The 27,228-nt window shown below is 40.0% G+C and overlaps 1 protein-coding gene across 1 annotated transcript in view; it reads right to left on the minus strand.

The window, feature by feature from the left end:
- The window catches only part of ctnna2 (catenin (cadherin-associated protein), alpha 2), a 309,428-nt gene that overhangs the window by 8,926 nt on the left and 273,274 nt on the right, over positions 1 to 27,228 (minus strand). Inside the window, exons 11-16 of the mRNA XM_037101210.1 lie at positions 26,481 to 26,637; positions 25,793 to 25,993; positions 15,839 to 15,990; positions 11,478 to 11,591; positions 3,836 to 4,017; positions 2,426 to 2,531 (exon numbers count right to left, since the gene is read on the minus strand). Of these exons, the coding sequence (XP_036957105.1) occupies positions 2,426 to 2,531; positions 3,836 to 4,017; positions 11,478 to 11,591; positions 15,839 to 15,990; positions 25,793 to 25,993; positions 26,481 to 26,637 (912 nt within the window). The remainder of the gene's footprint in view (positions 1 to 2,425; positions 2,532 to 3,835; positions 4,018 to 11,477; positions 11,592 to 15,838; positions 15,991 to 25,792; positions 25,994 to 26,480; positions 26,638 to 27,228) is intronic.

Consider the following 27,228-nt stretch of genomic DNA (forward strand, 5'->3'; position numbering starts at 1 on the left):
CGTGCCGCAGACAGAGACCTGCTTTCTGGAACAAATGTTGTCTCACACATGCAAACACGCTCATACAGATTGAAACTCTTGCTTTTTTTAGCTCTCTGTGTTTGTGGTAATTACTGCATAACAGAATGAGTTGTGCGGTCATGGCTGCAATGCGCTGTGGAGAGCAGGACAGTGTGACATGAGAACGGTACCAGCTTTGACTAAAGATGCCTTCTGGTCAGCTGGAAGCTTAGCATACACGACGGCCTCTCAAACTGACAGTCAGCTGTGCTAGTAGGTTCTGAAATCATATTTAAATATTGGTATACTGCACCCTGAGCAACATTTAATCAAACTTCTGCATGTTCCTTTGATTATGAACATAAATTACCCTGGATAGGATCTTGCCTCATGAATGAATGTGAAATGATTTTAATACGTTTAAAATGCCTTCACAGGACAAAGTGATGAAGGTTTTTTTTTTCCCCTGCTGGGTTGAGAGAGTTATTAGAAGTAGGATATGTTTTAGTTTTTCCTATATTTGAGTTAGCAGGACATCAGTTAACCTTTTAATTCAAATCTGTAGAATGTTAGGTCATGGGCCGAGGAATAAATACTTAATTTGTCTTCTAAAATTAAAAAAAAAAACATTTTTAGCTTGGTGAAAAGCTTGGCAGACCATGTATCCCAACAATAATAATTGTGTATTTCAAAGATTTAGAAACAGATGTGTAATATTTCCATGGTCTTATTTTATAATAACAATAGATCAGTTGATTACAAGAAATGTGAAGGGAGTCACAGGCTGATGATCATAAACCATTGCGAGTACTGAACTAGATATGTGATTAAGTCATTGTCTGCTGACATATATTGCTGTATTAACTTCATAAGGTGGTACATGTCAGCGTTTTGTTTACATTTGGTTTAAAGTATAACATATTGATGGGCAGATTGCAATCTGCTGATGGACAGGGCCAGGTCATAAAGATTAACATTCTGATTATAGTGGATGGGATGTTGGTGCGTGAAGTAATATGTTGTTTATCAGCAACATATTAGTCAGATAACTTGAGGCGTTCCCCCAGCAGCTAGGATAAGTGCAGGATTTTATGGTTATAAATGTTCTGTGTGCTTCTACACATCTAAAAGGTCACACTCAAAGTGCAAGTTCATACAGTGAAATTGCATGGAGTAAAGCAGCATTCTCTGTAATCATTACCTATGTATATAAAAGGCAACATAGCCTACAGACACCAGTAGAGGTGCTGTGAAATTTCCATGTGGGTGCAGGTCTTCATCTGGGAAAATCATTTGTTTGGGTGGGTTGGATGATTTATGCCTAATGTCAGAGTGATCTGTGCATCACTGGGGGCCAGCTGAAGCATTTGTTGATCACTTGCGGTTAAGAGGTGTGAGAAGACAGAGCAGTCAATAAACTAGGCTTTTCAAAAATTGTAAACCACCACAGCCACAGGAGGTTCTTGACAGCAACATACAACCAAATGAGCATTAAAATATAAGGTTAATAGGGCCAATAGTGTGTGAGATTAGCTGCAGACAGACAGACACACACACACACACACACACACACACACACACACACACACACACACACACACACACACACACACACACACACACACACACACACGATCCCCTCAGACTATGTACCATTTAGCCAAGATGTGATTAATTTCTGGTTATCAATATTGTATAGACATCCACAGTCATTTCCATTGTTGTGTGCAGGCCTCATGTGAGTTGCCGGACTTCAGAAAGCAGATTTTGATTTGTGTGATTGTAAATTTTGATTTGAGCAAGGCCCAGCATGTGATACTGAAACCAGCAATAATTGTTCCAAGGGTTTGCTAGCAGTTATAATTACAGTGACAACAGGCTGCCTTAATAAATCAGTGAGTATTGTGCCGAAGTGTATTCTCACTGCTTATTAGAGACAGATGAAATGATGAAGAACATTATGCATTACCTGGAGTGCTGCATTCTGAAATACCTCCCACTTTGTTTGCTGTGTCACACACGCACACAGCATACACACCTACGTATTTCTTTTCACTCTCATCCTCTCCAGACACAGCACTGATTGATTAGATATTGAAAATGGTCTGTCAGCTGGTTTTGGAGTGGTACTCATCTGATAATGAATGCAACACCTCGGTTGGGAACTAATTATATTAGAGACACAACTTGGTTCTGCTGTCTTGCTCTCTCAGTGTTGGCCCTGTTGGGAGACAAAGTCATGCGGCAACACCGCCCGCCGCTCCAGCTGGACTCGTCGATGCCCACATTAAAGATTTCCAATGGCCACGCCCACTTACTCTAACTCAAAATTTACTCTGCCGCCAGCTAAAATGATCCACTCAGAGACAGTTTCAGAGAAGTGCAAAGGTGGAAAAACGACAGTGACAGACACATGCAAAGTCACCTGATCTGCAACAGCACGGGCCAATTTGTCCATCCTGGAACCAGCCTCTGCAATCTTCTTAGCTGCATTGATCACATCTGAGGAGTTCTTCAGGGGGCCTTTGCCTCTGGGAAAATCCAAGGAGTGAGAAAGAAGGAGAAACTCAATGTGGGTGGAGTTGCAGAGACAGAGGGCAAGCAGTTTGCAATTGAAGCCCGAGCCCACCCCCGTGTCACACAGGCTTGTGAAGCAGCTAATTTGCTGTGACTGGCAAGAGGAATATCACAGGAATATTTCTATCAAACAATAATATCAAATTATTTCCTAATGGAAACAAAAAGAGTATAACATTGGCCCTATTGATGGATTGTAGAACTGAAACAATAGAGAATTTTTGGACAGCAAAACAGCAGGAAATAAAACAGGAGAGGGAAATAATGGCCAACATCTGAGCCTGTGATCTGTGCTGTTTTCTTGATTTGCCAACATTCTAAAAGTTAATGTGCGATGTCTCATTTTTTAGTCAGTGATAAGTTGAAATTTCCGCTCAGTTTGTTTTCAGAGTAACTCAGAGTTACTGGGGTCAATGCCAAGTTATAATGGCGCAGTCACAGCACCACAGCTCATGACTAATCACTCATGGCTCTGATTTTTATTTATTTTTTATTTATTTTTGGTTTGTAACAAGCCCTAAAATTGTGGAGTGCATCAAAACCCCATACAAGAGACAGACTGCCATCAGTTAGGCCCTTTCCCTGATATGTTGAGCCCAGATGGGGGAGATTGAGAGGAAAGCTGCTGGCTTTTAATAAACATAAGTGACAAGACTCTTAATGCAAACAGATTATCTTTTACAGTGTATCTTTGAATCGTACAATACTGGGTATGCAGTATGATCAAAACAAATGTTATCTTGGTCACTTTGACATCAGTTGCAGAGTAAATTTGTCTCTCAGAAATCCCACTTATCACTTTTCTACCTTCTGCTAATAGAAATAACTGCTTGATGTGATGACGCACAGTGAATTACTATCTCTTGGAATTGGTTATATACTGTATTTTTCTGTTTTGATCTTTTCTCATGCTTTCATCAATCTGTTTTCACACACTAGGCAGTTGTTTACAGTGAAAAAACCCTGATACCCACTCGATGCTAACAGCTCAGCACTTAATGGCAGAAAGACAAAGTTAGCAACAAGCTGGTGAACATCTGGCAGCTAAGAAGCCACTCGTGTCCCTCTGGAATTTGTACCTGCTACACGTGTAAATAAGTTAACTGTTTGCTGACAAAGTAGCCATGCGAACTTGAAAGTGTGACAATACACCAGTGTCCTGTTAACAGCTTATTTCTGCTTTGAAGTGCCCAAAAAAAAAAAATAAATAAAATAAAAAATTCAACCAAAACAAAATCACATTTTGTTGCTTTTTTACCTGGTGAAGTCTGTCATCTCCATCATGATCATACACATTTGCTTGGCCAGCACAATGATGTCATTGCCGTTGTCATCCCACTTGGCCACCTCTGCATCCAGCTTGCACTTCTCCTGTCTGAAGCTCTCGACCTGCTCAGCAATCTTGGCCTTTTCCTCCTGAGGAAGCTGTGCCATGATGGCCTGCAGGCAACAGGAGAAGTGCGGTGGAAAACAAAAGCATTAGAAAAATGGCAGGGGGGGTGGTTGCTAGGGAGTAAATTTGAGCAGAATTAATTGGGAATATGCCTCAGAATGAGGGAAATGCCAGAGGAGAGGAATTTAGGTAAAGGAAGTAGATAAGGTTGGGGAGTAGAGAACGATAGGCAAATGAGCAAAGGGACGAATAAGAACAGGGATTAATTTTGGAGGAAGAGAATAAAGGAAAGAATATAAAGGGGAGAGCTGTAGCACCATTTTCGTCTCCTTTTAATCCGCCCTACAAAACTTGAGCATTAAGTTTGCAGTCTGACTACCCCTTCCCCTCTGAAATGCTTCAAAATAAAGTTCTAAACTTCACGTTTAATGACTGAACCTTTACAAACCCCTTGACATCTTATATCCATAAAGAGCAAATCCATTTTTGCTTTCATTTTTTTTTTCTCCCCTCTGCGGCCTTTGGGGGCAGGTCCAAAATGGCATAAATCGTGTGGCAAGGTCACAGGCACAGTAAGTACCCAGTATTATTTGGGAGATAAATGTATAATTACCTCGCTTCTTAGACCAGAGAATGAATAATGCATTTGTTCAACATTATGTCAAGGAGGTGAGATGGAAAGAAGAGTAACCTGGTTTCCATTAGGTCGATTCGATTGACTCAGAGGCAGTGGGAGCCAACGCGTACAGTGAAAAAGAAAAGTCACCATTGTTTTTTAACCTCATCTATTATTGACTGTCCTCCAAGAATTACTATTCTTTTAATGAAATAATCACCCTTGTCCTTTTCCCTCTCCCTCTCACAGCCAAGCTGGCGTATTGTGGGGGGGTGTGCGGGGTGAGCTCAGTGAGAAAGTGCGTCACTTTGCTTACGTCCCCTGGTAGACGTGTTGGGAGGAAAATGAAAACAAAAAATATAGATGACTTGTCCTCCTGAATTTCTTTTGAGAGAAAATAAGCAAAGACAGGAGGGGGGCTTTAGTGAAAGAGCGAAAATTGAAATTACAGACAGAAATCGAGAAGCATGGAGGCACAACTTTTTCTCATCAGAGGCCAACAGATGTGTCCATGAGCTTTGGCCTACTGATCACTGTGTGAGGAGAGCTTTGATAGCGGTTAGCTCGGGGAAAAAAAAAAAAAAGAAAAAACCCGAACGGCATAAACAAACAAGCAAAACCAGCCCCCTCAAGCCCAGTGTAGATTTCCTCTGCTGCTGGTGCCAAGACACACAAACAACAGCAGGGCAGCAAATCCCATTAAACAGCGTGTGTGGTGAAAACGCTGCTCACATTTAAAACAAATACCAACTTAATATGTATTTAGACTGCACAATGAGGAATAAGCCACTTAAAACACAGTGACTGATTCCAGCAGGGAAAATTGGGACTCACTTTGCAGGTATGCTTGCATGTGTCACTATGAATTATGGGTCGCACACAGCAGGCGGTGGCTCTTGGGCCCCTGCACCAACATGTATTTAATCTGCCCATCCACAAGTCACATATACCTCCATGGTTACATGTATAGATTCTTAAAGACTTAATGGCTTTTACAGCAAAATGTGAACCAGTATTCCTCTTTTTAAAATCTCTAACAAAGTACAGTCAAAAGAATTTGCTTACAGTAACTCTTTTAATAACATGTATCCATCGCACTCGTTTGATTGTGGGAATAAAAGGGGCTCCATGTAACAATTTGTAAAAATGTACATGTAGTAATCTCTTTTTTATTGGCCATTTGTTAGCAGATCATGACACAACAGAAAAATTAGACCTTCCCCATCTCAGTTTCTTACACAAACCCTTGGATGCTGTTGTTGAAGATTTTAAAGTTACCGGACCTTTAAGCTGTCACTGCTCTGCTCACTCTCTTGCTGCCATGCCTGCTGCCACAACACTCACCCAAAAGTTGCTACAGCTACTGCCGGTGTTCATACAGCATTTCGAAAGGCCTGACTCCATCCACCCCAGCATCAAATGGATGCTCTGCGGCCCCTTTTACACCTGGTATTATCATGTGTCTTGTGTGGTCTGATTACAAGCGGATGATGTGAATACATTCAAGACATGTTTTGGACACACTGAGATCTGATCACTCAGACTACATTTGGATGTGGCCCCATATGGCCACATTCTTTTAGCAGTATGTATGCAAATGTGCCCTGGGCCATGCTGAAGGACCGCACACTCAATTGGCGTCCTCTGCGCAGGCACCTATCAAACTTATCCATTTGGTTCACTGTAATACAAATTGCTTGTTTTAGCTCTCTTACTTGCCAGTGCTAGCAGGAGATGTTTGCAATCACAAATGATTTAACATACCAACTGCATTATATATCCAGACTTCCTTGAAACATTGTGCAATTTTGAGAGTTGTTGAATGAGGAGAAACTTGGATAAATGGCTATTGCAAATTCGTAATCATTTGTGCCCTCCTGTCAATTTGGCATTGAATGTTATATATTAACTTGTGTCTTCACTTGCAATGGTCTTAGATTTACTTAAAAACATTTTCTTTAAAAGAAACTTTGGCTTTTTGAAATGTGGTCCAAATGTCACATATTAAGTTCTTTCCTTGAATAAAAAAACATTTTGTCTACATTGCCAGTGTTTTGTCTATTTACATGGGTTTGTTTGAATGTAGCACCCCATCAAATTGGCCCCTCGTGATACATGTGGAGACTTCCTGTAATGCCACGTGTAGAATGATATGTTCATTTGTGATCAGATCACTCAGGAGTCACATTAATACCAGGCGTTAACAGTGCCTGAGTATGCAGAGGAAAGTCAGTTGTCCCTCCCCGCTTCCTATTGTGCTGTTTGTCTTTGTAGAGGGTGACAAGGTCGGAGCTTACAGGCCCAATGTTAATGCAACACAAATTCTTCATTCAGATAACACTTCTTTCCACATGGTTGGCTGACTGAAATTTTATTTCCTGTTCATTTGATTTTGTCTTGTATAACACAACATTAGCTGCGTCTTATTTTTAAGGATGCTTTATTCATGTTTTTCATTTCAGCTATGACCTGTTTTTAGATTCAAGTCAGTTTGAATAATTATACATTTATAAATTAGAAAGTTTTAATATTTATACATATTAACTTGAGGACTACAGAAGGTTTTTCCATTATGACTAAAATTAGTGCTTGTGCTCCTGGGTAGTCAGTGGCTCCCTCACTTACATGTTCAAGTTTAATGTAGCAAAAAAAAAGGTAATGTGGTCATAGCTGTACTGTAATTGCTTTCTAATCAATAGCGACACAGGTGAGTGCACTGTGCCGTGGGGCATTTCTCTCTGACCTCAGGACCAAAGTGCATTCATTAGCATCCTTGTTACTCATATCACATAATCATATACAGAAGGAGAAGAAGTGCAGTTATGGTTTTGCTGAATGCCCTTATAAAGAGTCATAGATAGATAACGTGAACTGAGAATCACAGTAACACTAGGTGTGGCTATTTCTGTTCAATCAAAATGTTTTCCCATTGTCGTCTGCACATAAGAGCTCCACTAAACCAAAAGGAACCGTTCCTCCAAACAGCTAAAGGGAGCAAAAAGTCCCTTGAAACTCCACAATTTGGATTGAAAAATTCAGTTTTCTAAAATTAGGGATCAAGGGAGGTTGGGGAGAGAGAGTGAGGGATTTGGTTTGTATTCAAATTCACTCTGAAAGTGGTGTGACAAAAGAGAGAGTGCGTCGGGGAGGAAGAGTGAGCGAGAGAGGGGTTCTGAACACAAAAGAAAGCTGCAGCGCAGGGGTAAACACACGAGCCAATTGGGACGTCAAGGGAGCAGGAAGGCACTTGGTGAGGACCCCCTCTCCCTCCTCCCCTGCTCTCTAGAATTCACTTATCCCCAAATCCCTTCCCCTACTTTACTGATAACAACAAGGAGCGGGCCTTGGGAGCTTAACATAGTGGCAAATCCGGCCGAGGGAGTGCTGTGCCAATACACTGTGCGACTCGGCTACGTCTGCAGGGATTAGAGCGCTTTCCGGGTTTCTTCACCGAGCGCGGCGTCTTGAAATGACTTTAATTTGTTTCATTTGAAATAAACTGCCCAGACACTCAGAGTTCAATTTTATGGATGACCTATCAACAGTGTTATCCAATCACTGTGTTAAGAGATGTTGGGTGTGTGTTTGCGTGTATGTTTGTGTGTGTGTGTGTGTGTGTGTGTGTGTGTGTGTTGGGGTGTGGACTTTGTGTTTGTCTCTCTGTGCATCCTCTGCAGTGTGTTATAGAAGAAGAGTTTGTGTCTGCATGTTCTAATAGAAAGAGACACGACGTACAGGCCCTCCTTCCCTTGTGTGTTTTTCTTGCCTTCTCATTATGCATGTTAGCCCTTATAACTTAGCTTTATGCGTTATGTATAATAGAAGTGACAAGGGGTGCACCACACAAGCCGAAGCACTAGGCACAAAGGCCCCTGGGACTGCCCTGGACTTGATTTTATTAGTGTCTACACTGAGATTGGGAAAGTGGGAGGGAGATATTATGCCTGTGTCATGTGTGTGATACCCGCTCACAGAAGGGGCTTGGAGGGATCATGACTGTAAACCTCAGTGTGCTCATGTCAGCTCCTATGGAGAAAATGGATTACGCTTTCTCTTGTCTGTCTGAATAGAAACACAGAGCACGAGGGTGCACTTGGCATGACCGTGAGAGGACAGCCCACTTTATCCTGACACGACAGGCAGAGGCCGACTGGGCAGATCACCAGCGGTTCACTGCAAACACATCTTTTATGGATATGCTTGCCTTCTGCGTGTGTAAATGTTGAATCTCTGAGGGCATAACAGTTTCTATGAGTGGAAAAACAGGCAATATCAATTAACTGTGTGTGAGGCTTTGTCAGTGTGCCAGATATAAAATATGTTGTACACGATAATGTGCACTAAACGCATGACGAGGAGTAATCACATTTGATAACACACTGCGATACGATGTCGTGCATTTATGCAATGCGAGCTTCGAGTACATAACTTGCTCATTAGGGATGCCTGAAGTATCATTACATTCAGCGACGTCAGCCTTTAATCCGCCTTATATCACTGTATTAAAGTAACAAGTTATGACAAAGGGACATGCTGCTACTTCAAACTGTTCCCAAGAAGAACTGCCCACTCAAAGTACAGTCGAGTGCCAGGAAAACTAGTCAACAGTTTGGTGCTGTGAAGCTCCTTTGTGTGGCAGCGTTGGTGCGTCTAAGCTCAGATGGCCCTACAATGTTACTCTGCGGGAGCCTTAGTGGGAGTACATACAACAAACTCCAAGCACTTCACACTCAGGACCCCCACAGTGATCGTGGAGCAGCTACTGCACCTAAAGTCTAGGTCTGTTCTTTTTGTTCATGTTTGCATTCCGGATTTGACAACGCTTAACTTTTTCTGAGTTGTCTCTTAGTTCATCACGTTCCTCACGACTAGATTACTGTGAAATCAAATCTCTTCATAAATGGCACTTTATCAACAGTACATTTCATGGCTGTCGCACACTGATGTAGAATTTTGATCATATTCTGTTAAAAACACACAGAGACCTACATCCCTAATTCCATAAAAGTTGGGACGATGTGTAAAATGAACCAGGTTTACAACAGGGATTTTACAAAGTGAACTTGACTCCATGTGATGCACCTTCCTGGTTTGTGAATGACTGACATTTTTAAAGCAAAACATTACATATATTGTCTTTGGAATCTGTCCCTTTTATATCTAAATAGCACTTGCTACTGGTTCTCAGTCTTTTTTCAAGAGAATATTCCTCCTAAAAAAGGATGACATCAGTAAAATGGCGAAAAATGACCTATTTCTACATTTAAGGACCTCAAGTATGGATTATGATTCCTGTCAGTCAGGTGCAAAGGTGGAAGTAATGCGATGTTGTTCCACATAATGTCGTAGGGAACAGATTGGAATGGATGGATGGGTCAACAAAGCTGTGGCCTGACACAGGAGACTATCGTTTGTTTCCTACTGACAGCTGACGTTTTCCTTTAAAACGCTCTTTAACCCGAACAATCTTTCGTGCTGAAAGCACAAGCTTTCCCTGATCTTAAACAAGTACTCCTTAATCTAAAATAAACTCTGGCAGAAGGCACTAACAAAGAATATTCTTCTGCCAAAAAAAAGTGCTCAGTTGTGTTTTTTTTTCTTTTGTTGGCAGGAAACAGGAAACAATGTATTTTGTCATTTAGTTTGGAGGACTCTTTGGCTGCACTCATAGCCCCCAATATTGAAAACTGATGCAACATGCAAGTACAGGTTGGGAGTTTTATCCAAGAGCTTAAATTTGTCTGACACTTTTTGAAAAGCTGACAAAGGATATGTAACAGCAGGGAAAATAGTCAGGAAATATTTTTTATAACGTTATGTATATATAAGATGGGCTATTATGAAACCTCACTATTGATTAAATAAGCCCTTGATCAATTCAACATAATGAGGGGTTTGCAGCTAATTGTGGCTAATATTAGCTAATGTGACACACTTTTATTACTGCTGACTGATATTACAGAGTCATTGACACTTGTCCACTTCTGCCTCTGTTACACTTGATTTGTGATTATTCTCTGTCCTATTAATGCGTTTTGTGCCACAGTGGCTACTGTTCAACTACAGTCATATGGTCTCAGTTTAATGTACATATTCTGAGCTAGCCTAAAGGATGAAAGGTTGCCTGTTAGCAGAGTCGTTTATTTTTTCTAACTAATACCACATTCCACCATCATCTACAGGACTACAGCTGCACAGCACATACATTTAGCAACAAAATGCTGCTGTTTTGGTTTTATTTATTTCTCCCTGCTTTGTGCATTACACTCCTGCTTGTGCAGACTGTGTAGAGACTCAGGCGGTATAATTCAGGCCTGTGCCACAGGGAGAGGCATTGGGCCAAGTCATACTCCTACCATCCACAATCCATTCAACATGCAACACACCGCTAGAGCCTCTGTTTTGCTGGAGGGGAGCAAGCACTGATACCCTCTTAATGTTCTTTAAGCTGGGCCCAAGTGAAAAATTGCTAATGTGCAACAAAGCTCAGACCCCGGTGATCGCGACTGAAGCCTTGGCACAGCGCTATACTGTATTTTGTGTTTTTGTTTGGCATCTGAAGGGAATTTGGTAATTACTTCTTTGTTTGTGATTGCAATTTTACACCTGCCATCCCTGAACAGTGTTTATTTAAAATAATCCTGCTTGTTAGGATAATTGAAATGGACTTTCATGCTATGTAAGTGGAACTAGTTGGGTGAATTGATTGAAGTATGGTCTGGGAACAGCGGTGGGTGTTCAGCTTGCACCTCAGCACACCACTTAAGCAATAACACTTAATTTTGGGCCTGTCGCCCAACCTTTACCCAGACCAAATAGATGTTTTCTATCTCTTCTTTTTTAAGACATTCAAGAAGTTTCAGCACAGTGGGGAAGTAAACATCCACTCACCCGAGCACTCTGCCCAGCAATAAGCTGGTCATCTTCAGTCTGGACACTAGTCCTGCTGCGAGTATCATAGTCTTCCTGCTCAAAGTCAGAGTCGTCTTCCAGCTCCTCTGGTGTCTGTGAGAAATACAGACAAAAAGTTAGGCAAACAGTCAGAATGAGAGAGAGAGAGAGAGAGAGAGAGAAAGAGAGAGAGAGAGAGAGAAAACATGAAACTCCTAAATTGACAGCTGAAAAGGGCAATTTTCCTTTGCCTTTATGCCCATTGTGCTGGGAGCCAAAGTAACAGAGAGCATTTTCCTGTCTTGTCATCTCAACATAGTGTCTTATCTGGAGATTTAGCTCACACTGAACTCAACATATGACAGCATGATATGTAACACAATTTTAAAAAGTCAAACAGTTGTCTTTATTCTCTGAACATGGTATACATAGATGTATCAAACACATAATGAAAACAGGGGAATGGTCCGAAGAGATATGGTGAGTTGACTGTGCCTGTACCTGTATCTATACCTCCTGTCCAGCCAAATTAAAAAAATAAAAAAATAATTGGTGACACTGAAGAACACGCTGCTCATTCTCATTCTGTTTTCATGAGCATATCCTCCACAGAAAGATGACAGCATCAGTCACATTTTACATTTAACTGACAAGTTCCTTTTAGTATCATTTATAACTCCTGTCTGTCAGGATATGGGTGACATTCTTTGAAAATGCAAAACGCAAGAGTTTCAAGTATTTTTCTAATCAACAGCATAAATGTAACAGCTTTGGTGAGAAGGTAAACAGACACCTAGTATGATTGTGACAGCTGTCAATGCCAGTTAACACAGAAATCACTAATATCTACTCAATAGTAAAACTATGATTACTCATATATTCAATTCAAAATTAACATCAGACATCAACAAAACAAAGGAGAAGAAACAACAATGCACTGTTCTAGCACAACAAACATAGGTACAAAAAAATGTCTAAGCTATATTTGGCATGTGATTAATCTTGGATGCTATGAAATGTAGTCATAATGATTTAACAACTCTCTTAGTGATATTTGCTATTTCCTTACTAACTTGAAAATATATCAAATCTCTTAAGTGAACAACAACTCAAGAATTGGACAATATTTTGTGGATGGTCTTTATCAAGGCTGGTGCTTTTGTTTTCAATATGCATTACTCAGAAAAAAATAGCAAAACAAAACACATACATTTAAAAGAAGAAGCAAAAAATAAATGTGAGACTTATCTCTGTTTGCAAAAATATTTGCACAGTCTTTCTCTGCACAAAAATCTCATGTTCTCTGATGACATATAACATTTGATCATTGCTATGTGACTTAAGTTCCTTGATGTAATTCTTTAAAAAACAATGATAGTTCTTTGATTTTCCCTTTTCATTTCAAAGCAGAATGAAACGCATCTTTGGTCGGAAAGAAATATGCTGCAACATGCTAAATAACTGAAAAAGCTTTGGGAGCGCAAACAATTTGTGATCTCTCTCAAGAAATAACAAAAAAACAAGAAAAACATAAATTATATTATTTTTTGCATCTGCTCAAAGTAGGAGACTAAATGACTAATACACATTTTAATGGCTTTTCTGGCTACAAAGTGCTGTCTCACTAATTGAGATTTGTTGGTTAGCCAGCTAACTTCTACACAGGCTTGTTGATCTGATGAAGCTTGCTCACTCCCAGTGGGCTACATCACCATGTTAATATATGCCAGATGGCTTACCTGCAGCAGAGTAGAAGATCAGATCAAAACATGTAAATGTGTAAAGTCATCCTTCCTACATGATGCTGACATAAAAAAAGCCCTGCATTTACAGTGCTGTCACGTGTAACCTTGCAGAGAGCATTGTGAGTTAGTCTATTTATAGACTGTGAGAATGGCGCCGCTCCATAATGATTAATTATATCACAGATATAATAAATGTTTTACACAGAATCAGTGCTCACACTGGCTATAAAACAGAGCTTCTAACAAACAACAGGTTGCTAGTAGACCGTGGCCTATAGCAATAAAGAATAAAATTTACTCTGTACCCGCAGTGGCTGGTAATTGATCTGGAATTTCCTTCTTATTATTCCCAACAGTTGTTAATCCACTGTGGCCTGCTGCGGTCAAGTTCTATCGCTGCTGAATACAACTTAGTGAACAGAAAATCTTTTTATTGACTCAATGAGACAATGTTTGCATTTATGATAATACTTAAGTCCACTGTGCCTTAATTATGGGCAGTGATGAGCTGGAAAAAAGGAACCACATGCACCAGATATTGGCTCCTTTAGAAATAATTCTGACACTATACTTGTAATATGTGGTACTATAGCGTATTTTTCTTCAAACTTTCTCTGTTAACCCATAATAGCAGGAACACCATAACTTTGAACTTACATTAATACTTGATTGTTTTTTTTTCTTGTTCACTCATAAAAGCACAACAACTGTTCATTCAACTGAACACGTTCACAGTTTCTTTGGTAAATATTTTAATTTATTTGTTTATTTTGATGATCACACACCTGTCCAACAAACCCATACCATTTTACTATAATATCTTTATGTGAAACAACATTCCCATCATTGTCTCAAATTAGATGCTTGTCAGATTTTAGCCAGTATTTCAGACCGCTAATTCAACATAGCTCATTTCAACAGCACCCAGTCCAGTAATTCTGCCAAATAGGGGGTGACAATGTACTTGTTCTGCGACCTGTGCAGCAGCGATATACCATGGAAACATGGTACCACATTTAATCACAGCTAGGTGTAGGGCAGGCCACACCCATGAAGGTGATCTTGTTAAAACGGCAGTCTAACACTGATATTAAAAGATTACATCTAATTTGGCTTACTTTAGCTTGACTTTACTTACTTTAGGTTAATTTAGCTCTGAACTTTGAGTTTAACTTCAACTTTCTGCGCGAGACAGGCTCTAGGTCAGTTGTTGAGAAAGGAAGGGAGGGCAAACACTGGTTATATTACAGTTGCTGGTCTCCATTCTATCTAGTGCTCTCTTCTTCATCGTGCTACTCTGCTGTGTGTGTGGGGTGTGTGTGTGTGTGTGTGTGTGTGTGTGTGTGTGTGTGTGTGTGTGTGTGTGTCATCGGTACATAAAGGCCAGGATGAAACTATGTTTTCGAGAACTTTCATTATAACTGCACTCTCTTCTCAAGACCTGCCTCAATTTTTAAACACTGTGGAGAATTGGTTTCTTAATCCATCTACTGCTCATAAGATCTGTGCTGTAAGAATTCTAAAGGAGCCATTACTTGGCTTAAGTGGAAGAAAACTAACACAGTCATAGAAAAAAAAATAAAAAAAATGTGTGCAAGAGAAACTATTACACATTGCACAAACATTTGCTATCTATAGGATGGAGTTAGACAACATAGAAAGCAAGGATCTTCCAAGTTGTTTCCTCAGAAAGTAATTGAACTTGGATGGGATTATGAAGCCAGCTGGTCCCGGGCAGTTCAAAGCTGCCTGTTTTACATTATTTACCAACATCAAATTATTTTCCATAATTAGATTTTTTCCAGAGCTGCACTGGGAAACCTTCCAGCCTGCATAAAGTTGAATAAATGAATTACATGGTGAAGAGAGAAGGGCCAGTTCGGGTGAAAAATGCAGATACTGTAACAACACAGAGCTGCTGGTGTCGTGTTGTAATGCAGCATTTCTATCGTGACATGCTGAATAATGTTTTGTCAGCTGTATAAAGTGGATCATGTGTCAGGTGCAACATCTCAAATGGGAATTCTATTGACTTTTAGATTTCAATTATGTTTTACTTCAACCCTAGGGCAGATATATTTTTTGTCAGAAAACATCCTCTTTCATTCATGATTGCCAGTAGCACAATGATGGCTAACGGAATTGTAGCTAAAATGGAAATGAAGAGGCAAAAACCTGGACAGGTCTCTGGGAGTGTGACACATTTGTCTCATAAGGGTGGAGTTCACGTGGTTTAGGAATCCACTGACTCAGGAGATGTTATTCTCTTATGAATACTTGGCTTTTGTAAGACAGACTGTTTCAATGTATTTAGAGGAAGGCTTTAAGATTACAATATGTGGACTGGAATACCATATATTTACATCCAATTGGCTCAACACACATTGTAAGAAATGCAAATATTATTCACATGTCTAATTTCAACAAAATATCCAGCCAAATGAATATATAGTTTGAAGATATAGAGGAAGGCAGACTTAAATTATAGCACTTGGCCTTGGTCAGCATTTCCAAACACATTCATTTTTATCAAACTCTTGCTGAGCATTTAAACCATTTCAATGTTTTTCAGTGACTGTTCTCCTTTTGCTCCTGCAGAGGAGGTAATGGACATACCCTTATCATGAGGACAGCTTTCCTGATGTCACGGACGCCATCGTAGACCAGACGGGATGCATCAATGAACTCATTCTCCTCAAAGGCCTGTGGGGGGTTTGTACTCAGTGCCTCAATAGCTACCTCCACTTGTTCGGCAAAACGGGGCATGACTGCAGTGTGGAAAGGGGGAGGGGGGGTGGGGGGTGGGAGAAGAGCAAAAGAAAGATATCAGAGTCAAGTGCAGCACATGTATTGGTAATCTCTAAAAATGGTTGCAGGCTTATCAATCAGAAAAAGGAAAATGTTGAGGACATGATCCCAACCTTTTCATATCAAAGTTTGTATCAGCTGGGTCTCCCCCTGCGTCACTCTCTAAACTTGCAGGGAAAGGCGAGACGTCACCCCCAGCCTCTGTGTAAGCGACAATATGCTGCTCGCACAGTGAGTGCTAATTAGCTGTTTCACCTTGGCTTATCCAACAGGCAGATTGTCCTGTCTATCATAGATGTGTAAGCCGGCGTTACACGGAAGCACGTGTACGAGCATGTGCATGCATTTTTTGTAACCCTGTGATAAGATGGCTGCGTGCGTGTCAGTGTTACAGCACAAGGACGCTTACTTGCAAGTTCGGCCTGTCAAATACAATGCCGATGGAGGGAAACAAATTCATCAAAGTCTTTTGAGCTGAACAAAAGCCAAGCAACAAAAGAGAAGTCCCTATTGACCATAAAAATGGTTGGTTTTGTTGTCAGTATCAATTGGCCCGGGCCCGATGGAACTCTTTGTGTGTTCAAATGAATTGTGCTCAGTGTGAATAGACATTATTTAATATTCAAGAATATGGACTGAATGTTTGAATATTTAGTGGGGTACCTTTCTACGTAATCTTCTGTTGAGAAAAAAAAAAAAAAAAAAAAAAAAAAATGAAAGCAAAGTTTAATAATGTAATTTTTATATGGACTCTGCACTGTGGCAAATTATCATAACAAAAGCTAAGGTTTACCTGGACAGACACTTACCAGCCAGAGAAGGTCAGTCTTCATTTTGTGTTATCTATTGGTGCTGTTTCAAACACCACAAATGCTTTAACTCCAACATTACTTGTAACTATGCTGCAGTGACAGTACAAGCATTCCCTATAGATCCACAACATGTTTCTATATATTTAGAATTGAGGTTAAGAGAAAGACAGGTGCAGATAAAGAATAAAAAGACAGAGTTTTTTGATAAGCTATAAAAAATGATGTCTTGGCTGCTTTGGAAATAATCAGCAACAAATATGTATACATAAAAAGCAGATTTCTGGAGACCAGATACTTGGACAGATTTACAGCAAAGCCCTTTTGAGAGGAGAAGACAGGTCTAATGAGGACAGTCGGCTAGTGAGAAGACAAACGGGGAAATAGACAAATAAAGTGTGGCAGCTTGGCTGGAGTGCTTCTACCGGAAGAGCCAACCGTGTGATTTTATTATTATTCTCCTCTCTTTTCCTCCCCTCTTACATGCCAATTGAGCTAAATCAATTAGCCAGCTTGTGCTAAAGGTGTATCTGCAGTATACATATTTGTCTGATATAAAACATAAGCTATATTTCACCAAACATAAAAGGCACTACAAAAAGTCTCTCCCTTTTTCTTTTCATTTTTAATTCAGTTTAATCCACTTACTGGAGAAGCGTAAAATAGGCTTTTGGGAATTGCTGGGAAGGCGTTTTAAATAGAAATATTTAAATGTTCTCCAAGCTCTTAATGAGCAAAGTTGCTGATGGTAAGGAGCAATTTCACTCATTCCAGTTGAAAAATGATGAAGGGAATTAAATGTGACCATGTAGGAATGGATTTTTTTCACCCCCTAGGCTTAAGCATAGTTTAAGTGAGAAGTTATGGAAGTACAATGAATGTTTAAGAACCGCAAAGCAGAGATGGCGTGCCCCTGTGAGGTGTGTAACAAGCTCCAACCGTGGAACGTTCACAGCTTTTGATGCCTAAATCTCAATTTTGTGTAAAGACAGTTCAATTTAGACAATATAGGAGAAGAGGTAAAATGAATATCACTTTTATGCAAAGAGACACCTACATAAAATCATGATGCACAACTTTAACCCTACAACTGAATGTGTCAAAAGGAGAATTCATGTTGTTTTTGGAGGATAAAGACTTAATAAGTCCCCTTTTTACAAGCACTGTTTAGACCTGAAGAACCTTATAGTTTTACTATATTGCTACGATATTGCTATTATATGCTATGTAATGGTATTTGTTTCCATAACTATGATGTGTGTCACAGCATTCTGTACTATGGTTTTGTACTTCATATATTGCATATATAGACATATCTCATTGTCTACTTTGAAGTGGCTCTAGTCAATATTTATCTATTGATAAATGACAACATGACTTAAACATATGGGAAAGCGGTCACTCGTAGTTCTTAGTGATGATCTATACACTCTTTTCACACATCTCAATAGTTCCCCTAAGCTGTGCAGGGCTTTATAGTGTGTTTCAGGCATTATTTCTGTTTTGAAAGCAGCATTACTGTTGATCGTTGAGCAAAAAAGCTCTAAAACGCCACTGCACGATACCTACTCAGCACTAAACGTCAAATACATTAAACAAATAGCTCCTAAATATGGTGAAGCATTTTACATGCTTAAAAAAACAAAAAAAACAACAAAAAAACAACTGATTATTCTTTCAGGACATGTTGGGAACCAAAATGAAAATACAATAAAGGAAAGTGAATATCCAAGTTAAATTTGTCAGGTGGCAAGACAAAGAAGAATAAATAAATCATATTGTCAGTGTTGTTTTTGCTGCCTGTGGCCAAAAAAACATTGCACATTAATATACAGATAGCACTGGTGTAGAGGTGCTCTGCTATGAATGCGGCCCCTCCACAACCTCATTCCGGCCCTTTGATCATTTTGTTAGCAGGCTAATTAGCCCATTCATTAGCTGTGTGGGTTGCTAATCACAGAAATACTCTTGTATCATTACAGTGTTTTAACCTCGGCTGTGAACCCTCGGGGGGGGGGTCACTCAATGTTTCACTCAACACTGACTGGACAGCTTTCAATTCAAGTCCACATTATGAATGTACATACTCTAACAGTGAAGAAAATAGTATCAAACCTTGAAGAGAAGAAGAAGAACTCTGGGAGGGGATTGAGTGTTAAAACTTGAGCGATTCTGCTTGTAGTGTGTTTGCTGCTGTGTTCACTCCACACTCTCACCTTGGCTAAAATGTTTCACCCACCTTCTCATACTGCATTGCTGCTCTCAAAGCAATTTCCTCATCAAAACCTGCTCCTACAGTAACTCCCACCTCTATTTGCCCAAAGATTAAGAGACCTTACCTCTACTCCTTGCAAGCAATGAGGCTGCCATCTGCTTCCCATTCTGGCCAAAAACTTATTTTCCCACCATCATAACAATGGCTACAAACTTACAGTAAAGAGTGACTCATCCGGTTCAGCAACAGTGTACCATTTGTGATATACTGAAAGAGCACTGATCCATTGTCCTGTTTCCCCTTAAGTACTAATTGCTTTCTCTCGTGTCTGTATTAATGGCCACTGATGTCAATATTGTGGTTTTCTGATTAAAGATTTTAAAACAGCTGCTCAATATTTATGGTGGCTCGCTTAAGTCTGACCAGCCACAAAGTCTGGTTCTCGGAGCTATCATTTTGAAAGTAGACAGTCTGAAGAGTCTTAACTTCTATCCTTCAGTTGCTGCCGCACTTCTTTTAAGTGCACTTGATCCACTGATTTACAGGCATGACATGTGGGTGGCGGTGTGAGCATGTGTGTCATTACTCACTGCAAAACCCTGGCTAAATCCCATTTACTGTGCCCCGATGTAATAACAAGGAGCAACGCCACCCTGCTTCTCTAAATGGCATACTGGACTTAGGCCATATATCAGTTTTTTAATCTACCCTCTTCGGGCACCACATTAATGATCGACTCTAAAATTTGCCCCCCCCCCTCCGCTTTTTTTGAGGAGCAGATTAGTTCAAACACAGGGAGTTAGTGGGCAAGAAAAGTGTGTCTCAGTGAAGAAGGAGGGAGAGGGGGAAAAAGAGAGGGAAGCCATAACCACTTTCCCATTAGGCTATTGATTTTTCTCCCTCTCAAGGACATGCTTCAATCCTGGGCCCCATGTGTGGACTGTCTGTCAGGAATCTATGGCTCAGCTTTACACAGAAGAGAGGTGCACCCGGGCTGCCTGTATAAGGCCTGCTCATAAATCTGACTGCGCTCAATCTGAGGAAGAGGGATGGGCAAATTGAGAAAAGGTCAAAGGGCAGGCAGTTGTGCTGAACGTCCTGGGGTTGATGTGGCAGCTGTCAGAAAGACTGGCAAGTGGTCGTGACTGGCACGGGTGGCCCGAAGCATAAACACAGGAGCCAACCAATAAAAACACAACCTGTCTACTCAAAAACACACACACACACACACACACACACACACACACACACACACACACACACACACACACACACACACACACACACTCTCAGGCACAGGATAAATGTTTTACATGCACACCACTGAGAAAAAGGAAAAAAAAGGATCACATCAATGAATTCCACTAAAATCCCTGCTCAAATCGCTTAGTGAAATCCTTGGTGACAGCTATTGATTTTTTGGTAGAGTCTAGTTAATTGGACTCAGTACCCTCTAAAAAAAGTGTGTGGTCCTATATCCTTTTTTCCTTTGTTCAGCTACACTTAATCATCTTTCCCCCAGCTATAGATTTCTCCTTGACTGTGTTTAAATCCATAGACATCAGGCCAGTGAGGACAGAGTGGGGAGGGAGGCAAAAGTTCACAAGGATCAATAAGTGCTTTATGGTCCAGATCAGATGTGCATGGTAGCCCCTAAAAAAGCCAACTAGCACCACTAAGAGGGAAACAGGAAGGGGCAACACAACAGCTCTTCATCAAAGAGAAATATGGAGCCAATGAAACGCTGGTCTAACACAGTTGCCGGATCCCTGCCTCAACATCTCAATTAGCAACCGCAATCGAGAGGCCTCGTTAAAATTTAAGATGGGAGTTCTCCTTAAGGCGGTGCAGCCAGCATGACTTGCCTGTTTGCTCCATCTGTATAGACTTAGCCCTCACCTTACGGTAAAGTCAGACAGGATGCAGGCCATCTTGAAATCAGCTGCTTGTTGCTGCATCCATCATCTTGTCAATTTTATGCTAGGTTTCCTGCTTAAGTAGAGGATACAGTCCTACTGAGGCTGAGAAGCAGCTGGTTATAGAAGCTCCAAAAGATGGAGCATCGCCATCTGAGTTTTCCCTTTTACCTTAGAGCTTGAATCTGGCTTGTAACTAAATTACAACCTCACTCATGTTGGCAAGTTGCAGATGCTTGATAAACGCAAAAGGTGTAGAAATGACCAGCTACACAACACCTTTTAGGTACTCTTTTGAGGTTTTACATTTCATTCATCATTAACGTCTACAACGTAAATCAGTCATAATGTTTTTCCTTTATATATATATATATATATATATATATATATATATATATATATATATATATATATATATATATATATATATATACGTCTGCAGAATACAGGTCCTCTAAATTAACACACAAACTATATTGTTGATTGACACCCTTTCAGAACAATACATAGTAGTGTGTTCTGATCTGACATCCAGGCATGACATATTTTGTGTCTGCTCTCCAAAACTGTCACAAATCACTGCTAAAATTGAACTTGCTTCATGATGTGACAACACTATGATTTACTTAGTTGGCTGTGGGAACATATCAAAGTTTGGGTTAGAATAGGCACTTCATTAAAGCAACATTATGTAAAAACATATTATGCAATCTGGCAATCCCCACAGTTTCTGAGTGGAACACTGTGGTTATAATTACAAATCCCAGGTCTATTACAATTTGTCAGAACATAACTCATTATGTCATACTAATGTTATGTCTTGAAAACTTACGTCTTTAAGTAAACATGTATGTAAGGCTGTGATCCTACCCTCTCACTGAAGTTACATAGTGCAGAAAAAAGTGATACGGGGGCGGAGTGAGCCCTTTCACCCACAAGACACTGTACCATCAAAATTATTCAAAAGTTATTCAAAAGTTCTCTGTGGAGTTTTTCCATAAAAAAAAAAAAAAAAGTTGTTGTTTTTCCCATAAAGAGGGCCTGTTGTGATTATTTCAGTAAAGCTAACAACGCGGTGCTTTAAGGGGAATACTGTACTATTTTTTTTTTTTTTTTTTTTTAATTACTACTTGGCTTTGGTTATGGGACTCTTGTCGTTACATGGACCTGTGGCTAAGGTAATGGAACAATCATGGTCATGCTTTTAAAAACCAGAGTCAAACAGACATAATATATATATAAATGTAGCTGTTATGTTGTCACATCCATCCACCCCGGGCGCTTTATAACAACGTGAACTTACTTTCACAATTGCTACAGCTGCTGGAGGGCTTTGCCATGAGATTGTAAACAAATGTTTTGGGGAACTTAAATGACTGGAAAGACAGAACATATAGCATATATGTGTGTGCGTGTGTGATATATCATATATAGGGTCTTGCATATTGTGTATCCAGGGGGCTGATTGCTGAATCTTTCACCTCATTTATTTTTTGCATAAATAATTTATGTATTATGCTTCGCATTTTCAGGTATTAGGTTTACAGTATGATGATGTTAACTTGCAAAAAGCAACCACACAATAAAGACAAATCAGTAGGTGATCAATATGATGCTGCAGCATCAACAGTTTTGTTGTTCTCAGTAATGCTGACATAATGCTTTTGGGGTCCTGCTGACTCTAGAAACATACTCCATGGAGTATTAATAGAAAAGTGGCACAATTATACAGTCTTCCTATGTGACCAGGTTATGGCCATATGAAATTGACCTTCAGTGTCCACCAGATATTGCCACTATACTTTTCATTAACTCAATCAGAAAAACTGAATCATGCAATAATAGAGCAGAATATGCTTGAGATAACATCTAACTAGAACTGAAGGTAGTCCATTATGGTAGAGAGATGAGCACCAGAAGAGGGACTGAGACAGATGGCTGCGTGAACACACGTGACTTACCTAATGCTGTTGCCCCTTTATCAGCTAGCAGGAGGGGAGATGATTGTGTCTCTCAATTATCCCCACAGATGAAAGTAATGAGCGAAACAATACATATAGTGTGGCACTAACTGGGCTCTAATGGGAGAGATAGCAACTGGGGGAGGGATGGATGGGTGAGGATAGAGAAAAAAACAGAACAAGGAGGGGGTAGACAAGTGCAAAAAGATGGAATGGGTGGTCAGATTTGATTCTGGTGGACAAGTAATTACCGATTTTCTTTCATCCTGTGTCTTGGTCCACCTTTCATAATGGTGCACTTTTAAAAGGCACGTTTGCACGTTCTTTAAAGGGATTTGAGGAGCTATTTCATAAAGCAAAAATGTTTCAACAACAGACTCTGTCTCTGTTCCTTGCATTTTGACAATAAATGCTAACAAAGCAACTTCAACAAGGTAAAATTAATGAAAAAAAACATGTGAATTGTGACCCAACAAATGCTAACAAAAAAATGAATGAACAAAATCGTGCATCGGTATAAGCTGCTTTCAGGAAATAGCCACAGCCAACACTGACAAAAGCTCTCACCTTTTCCCTGCCTACTCAGCTTTTAAATATCACTGCACTTAACCCCAGCAATAAAGGCAGAAGCTTTACAACCTTAAATAGTGTTACAAACTCACAGTGTGACAAAGAGGTGATTTACTGACACATCTTTCCTTCAGGGCTTAGCATATCTGTATGCTGAAATCATTCAACAGCAGAAACCGGTACACTTTACTCAGCTTGACTTAATTTGGCTGCTAATGTTGTACCATTTCCTATATATGTATACTCAATATCCCATCCACTTCCTACCTGTGTGCTGGAAAAGACCTGTGAGTGCTGTTAGCTTTAATGAAATAATCACAACAGACATCCTTTGTAGAAAAAAACAGCTCCATTGTGCTTCTAGTGGTTTAAAACTACACAGTAAACCCTTGATGTGCCCACAATTTCCACAACATCATGTAGATTTTTTACATTAAAAACAAAAGCTTCAAAATCATTTTGATGGTACAGTGTGTCTTGTAACTTCGTAAATGGTGTCTCTGTCACAGCTGTCACTTGGTCTGCACTATATGACTTCGGTGACAGGGTAGAATCACAGCGTCACACACATGTTTACTTCAAGATACAAGTTTTCAACACATAACATTCTTATGTATGTAGTTAGCCCAGGTTCTCAGCGATATGGCCTAAAAACTGAATCTGATTTTTTCACACTAAACTTGATTTACGATTTTAAACATTTTTTTCCTTCTCAAGAACAAACTTCGAATTACAAATTAATTATTAAAAGCATTGAATTTATTTTAATGCATTCATTTTTTAACACAATTGCCTCGCCATTTTAAACAGTGCACCTTCAAACTCACTCAAAAAGAATGTGTCCCTTTTTGATAAATGCCTTTGCAAACATAAGTTTAACACGTCAGATTGCTTGCTATTATAAAAACAGATCAGTTTCCATATTGGTATTGATAAAGTGTTAACATAACTTTCATTAAATACTTTATTTTGCAAAAAGTGTCTTTTGTCTACAAAAAGTATTTTATATCCCTGAAGATATGTAAACTAAATTAAATATCTGCATGCACTGCATAGTAAACATTACATGTTGGTAGATGTACATGACATAAGGTGTGTGCTGGCTGTCTACTTGAAACATTTTTGGCCAGGAAGACGAGCCTGACTGCTTCCCCTGGTTTGAGACATGCCCTGTTCTGGATTCGTAGCACAAACAAGGGGTTGAACATTTTCAGCATGTGGATGAACCCCCAGCGGAGCCCACTATGAACTACAGGAGACCATGACGAGCAGCGGCGGAGCAAATTAAAGAGAAGATTGATTTTAGTTTTTTTTTTAAATCATCCTAAACCACAAACTCGAATTAATCGCTTTTGCCGATTTATCACCCAGCCATAAGTTAGCCCATTCATTACAAATTATCACAGAACTGGGATTTGTATTTACAACAGTGGTATTGCACTCAGGAACTGTGGCGGGGGGGCGGGGGGGACCATAAATGTTTTTTCTTCCACACAATACTGGTAGATCCCATTAGTTACCCATTGACTGGGTATGAAAGGATATTACTACATGGGGTTCAGGAACACATGCATAAAAATCATTGTCGCAAAGCACAGTGTTGCAAATCTTTTCATCTATATTTCATGCAGCGGCCCAACTATTTTGGAATCTATGTTCAATCCTTCAAACACAGAGCCAACATAACACCCAAGCTTCCAGCACTTAACACCACTCTAAAAGTTGTCTCTTTACTGCCTCCCTGCACCCTTACACCCCGTATAGTGTGAAGTGGTTCCAGTCAAATTTTGGTGGAGACAATCTTCACTGTAGGTGTGAGTGAGATATGTGTTCTCTGAGCTGCCACAGAGATAAACTCAGGTCTCCTGGAATGTGCCGTGACACAGAAGAAGCACAGTGACAGAGAAAGAAAATAATAGATGAAAAAAGGTTGAGAGGCAGATGAGTGAACAGGTGGCGACCAGGGTTTGTGTCAGAGCCAAGACACTGATCCAAACTGTGGGACACTGGGCATCCAGGTAATTAAGGTGCATCTATAAGTCACTGACCAGACTGGGGAGCTAATGTCAGTGCTGGTGTGTGTGTGTGTGTGTGTGTGTGTGTGTGTGTGTGTGTCTGGGTGGGTGTTGCACTACTCCTCATGAAAGTAGCTTGCCAATATGCCAATTGGTTCAAAATGCTTGATGCACAGTACAAGGGTGAAGGATATTATGTTAATCTTCACAATACACTCTTACACATTACAACTGTGGCACCTCGTGCCACACCACCTTTGTGTATAGAGCACTAACCGGTCTCAGACAGGAGCTTGATGGACTCCAGCACACGCTCAGTGTAGACTCCAGGCTCGTAGTTCTCCATCTCAGCGTTAATGATGTGAACCACACGAGCTGCTCGGCCCCGGATAGCTCCAGCAGTTCGGTCGAGAGTGTCCACGTCGCCCTCTTGCAGAGCAATTACACATTTGTTGACATCTTCGAGGATGTGGTTCTCTTTGGAGGGGCAAAAAAAAAGGACAGTAAATGGCGATGGAGGGACCCAAGACTTTCTTTAGCTAGAAGAAACAATGTTTTGTTACAAAATAATGTTTTCCTTGTAAATGGAATGTTTTAAATATTTTGTGTTGATGTTTGACATTGTAAATTGTCTGTGCAAAAAATTCTCTCTGGATGGAAATGAGATGTTTATATAGCATATAATTCTTAGCAATTACAATGCTGTATTTTCAGCAATCTTCTTCATCTGCAAAACATGCTAGATCAAATGTACGAATGCTCAGAGTGTCCCTCTCATGACCTAAACAAATGGTACAATACTAGAGATGTTTTGCTGAAAACAAAAGTTAACAAAAATCACCAACAGAATAAAGGAATACCAGTTTTGACATGATTACATTTATTGTGTTGCAGAGATTTGTTGAAGTATGCATGTTAATCAGCTAGCTTATCTTTAAAGAAAATGTGATTCATTGCCTCATACCTGAGACGGACAGGAAGTCATCCACAGAGGTGATGTCATCCACAGCCTCAGTCAGGATGCGCACCTGCTTCTCCCACTGATCCTTGAAAACGTCCATGTTGTCCTGGGCCACCTTGCTTTGGGGGCGGGCTGCCAGAGTGAGAGCAGCATTGATAACCTGGCACGGAGGACGGGTTAAAATCGTTAGACAAGGTTTGTGAATAACAACACATAAAGTATTATTATGTGAAAGGTTAAGTCTGGCACTATTCTATTTTTTTTTTCACAGGGAACAAATCCCATAAAAAGATCACTATTGTATAAGAAAGAAAGAAAAAAGCGAACTAATCTAATAAAACAGCTGGCCCCTGTAGTCTCTGGAAAATATTACTGTAATAGGAGTAAAAAGTGCATATGTTAGTTAATATCTTCAGCTTTCACTTTAATGCTCTAGTCGCTGTTTACAGCAGCAGGGTGGCATATGTGGGAATGACTCAAACTACACTGTCCATGTTTGTCTTAATGAAGACATGCCTCATTCACTGTAGTGGTTCAGTCCAATGAATGCTTGAAATAGCTTTCAGATAAGACGAAAGTGACAGACTGCTATGAGAGTAATAACTGCATTTGCATTATTGGATTGCAGGTTTTAGTATTTTTCTATGGGATTTTTCTCCAATAAAACAAATACTGAATACCATCAGACATGTCCCTGAGACGCAAGTTTCCTGACTTCAAGTGTCTGATCGATGTAAGACAGAATATGTGG

Source organism: Acanthopagrus latus, chromosome 1 (genome assembly GCF_904848185.1).
Source record: "Acanthopagrus latus isolate v.2019 chromosome 1, fAcaLat1.1, whole genome shotgun sequence".
Classification (NCBI taxonomy): Eukaryota; Metazoa; Chordata; class Actinopteri; order Spariformes; family Sparidae; genus Acanthopagrus; species Acanthopagrus latus.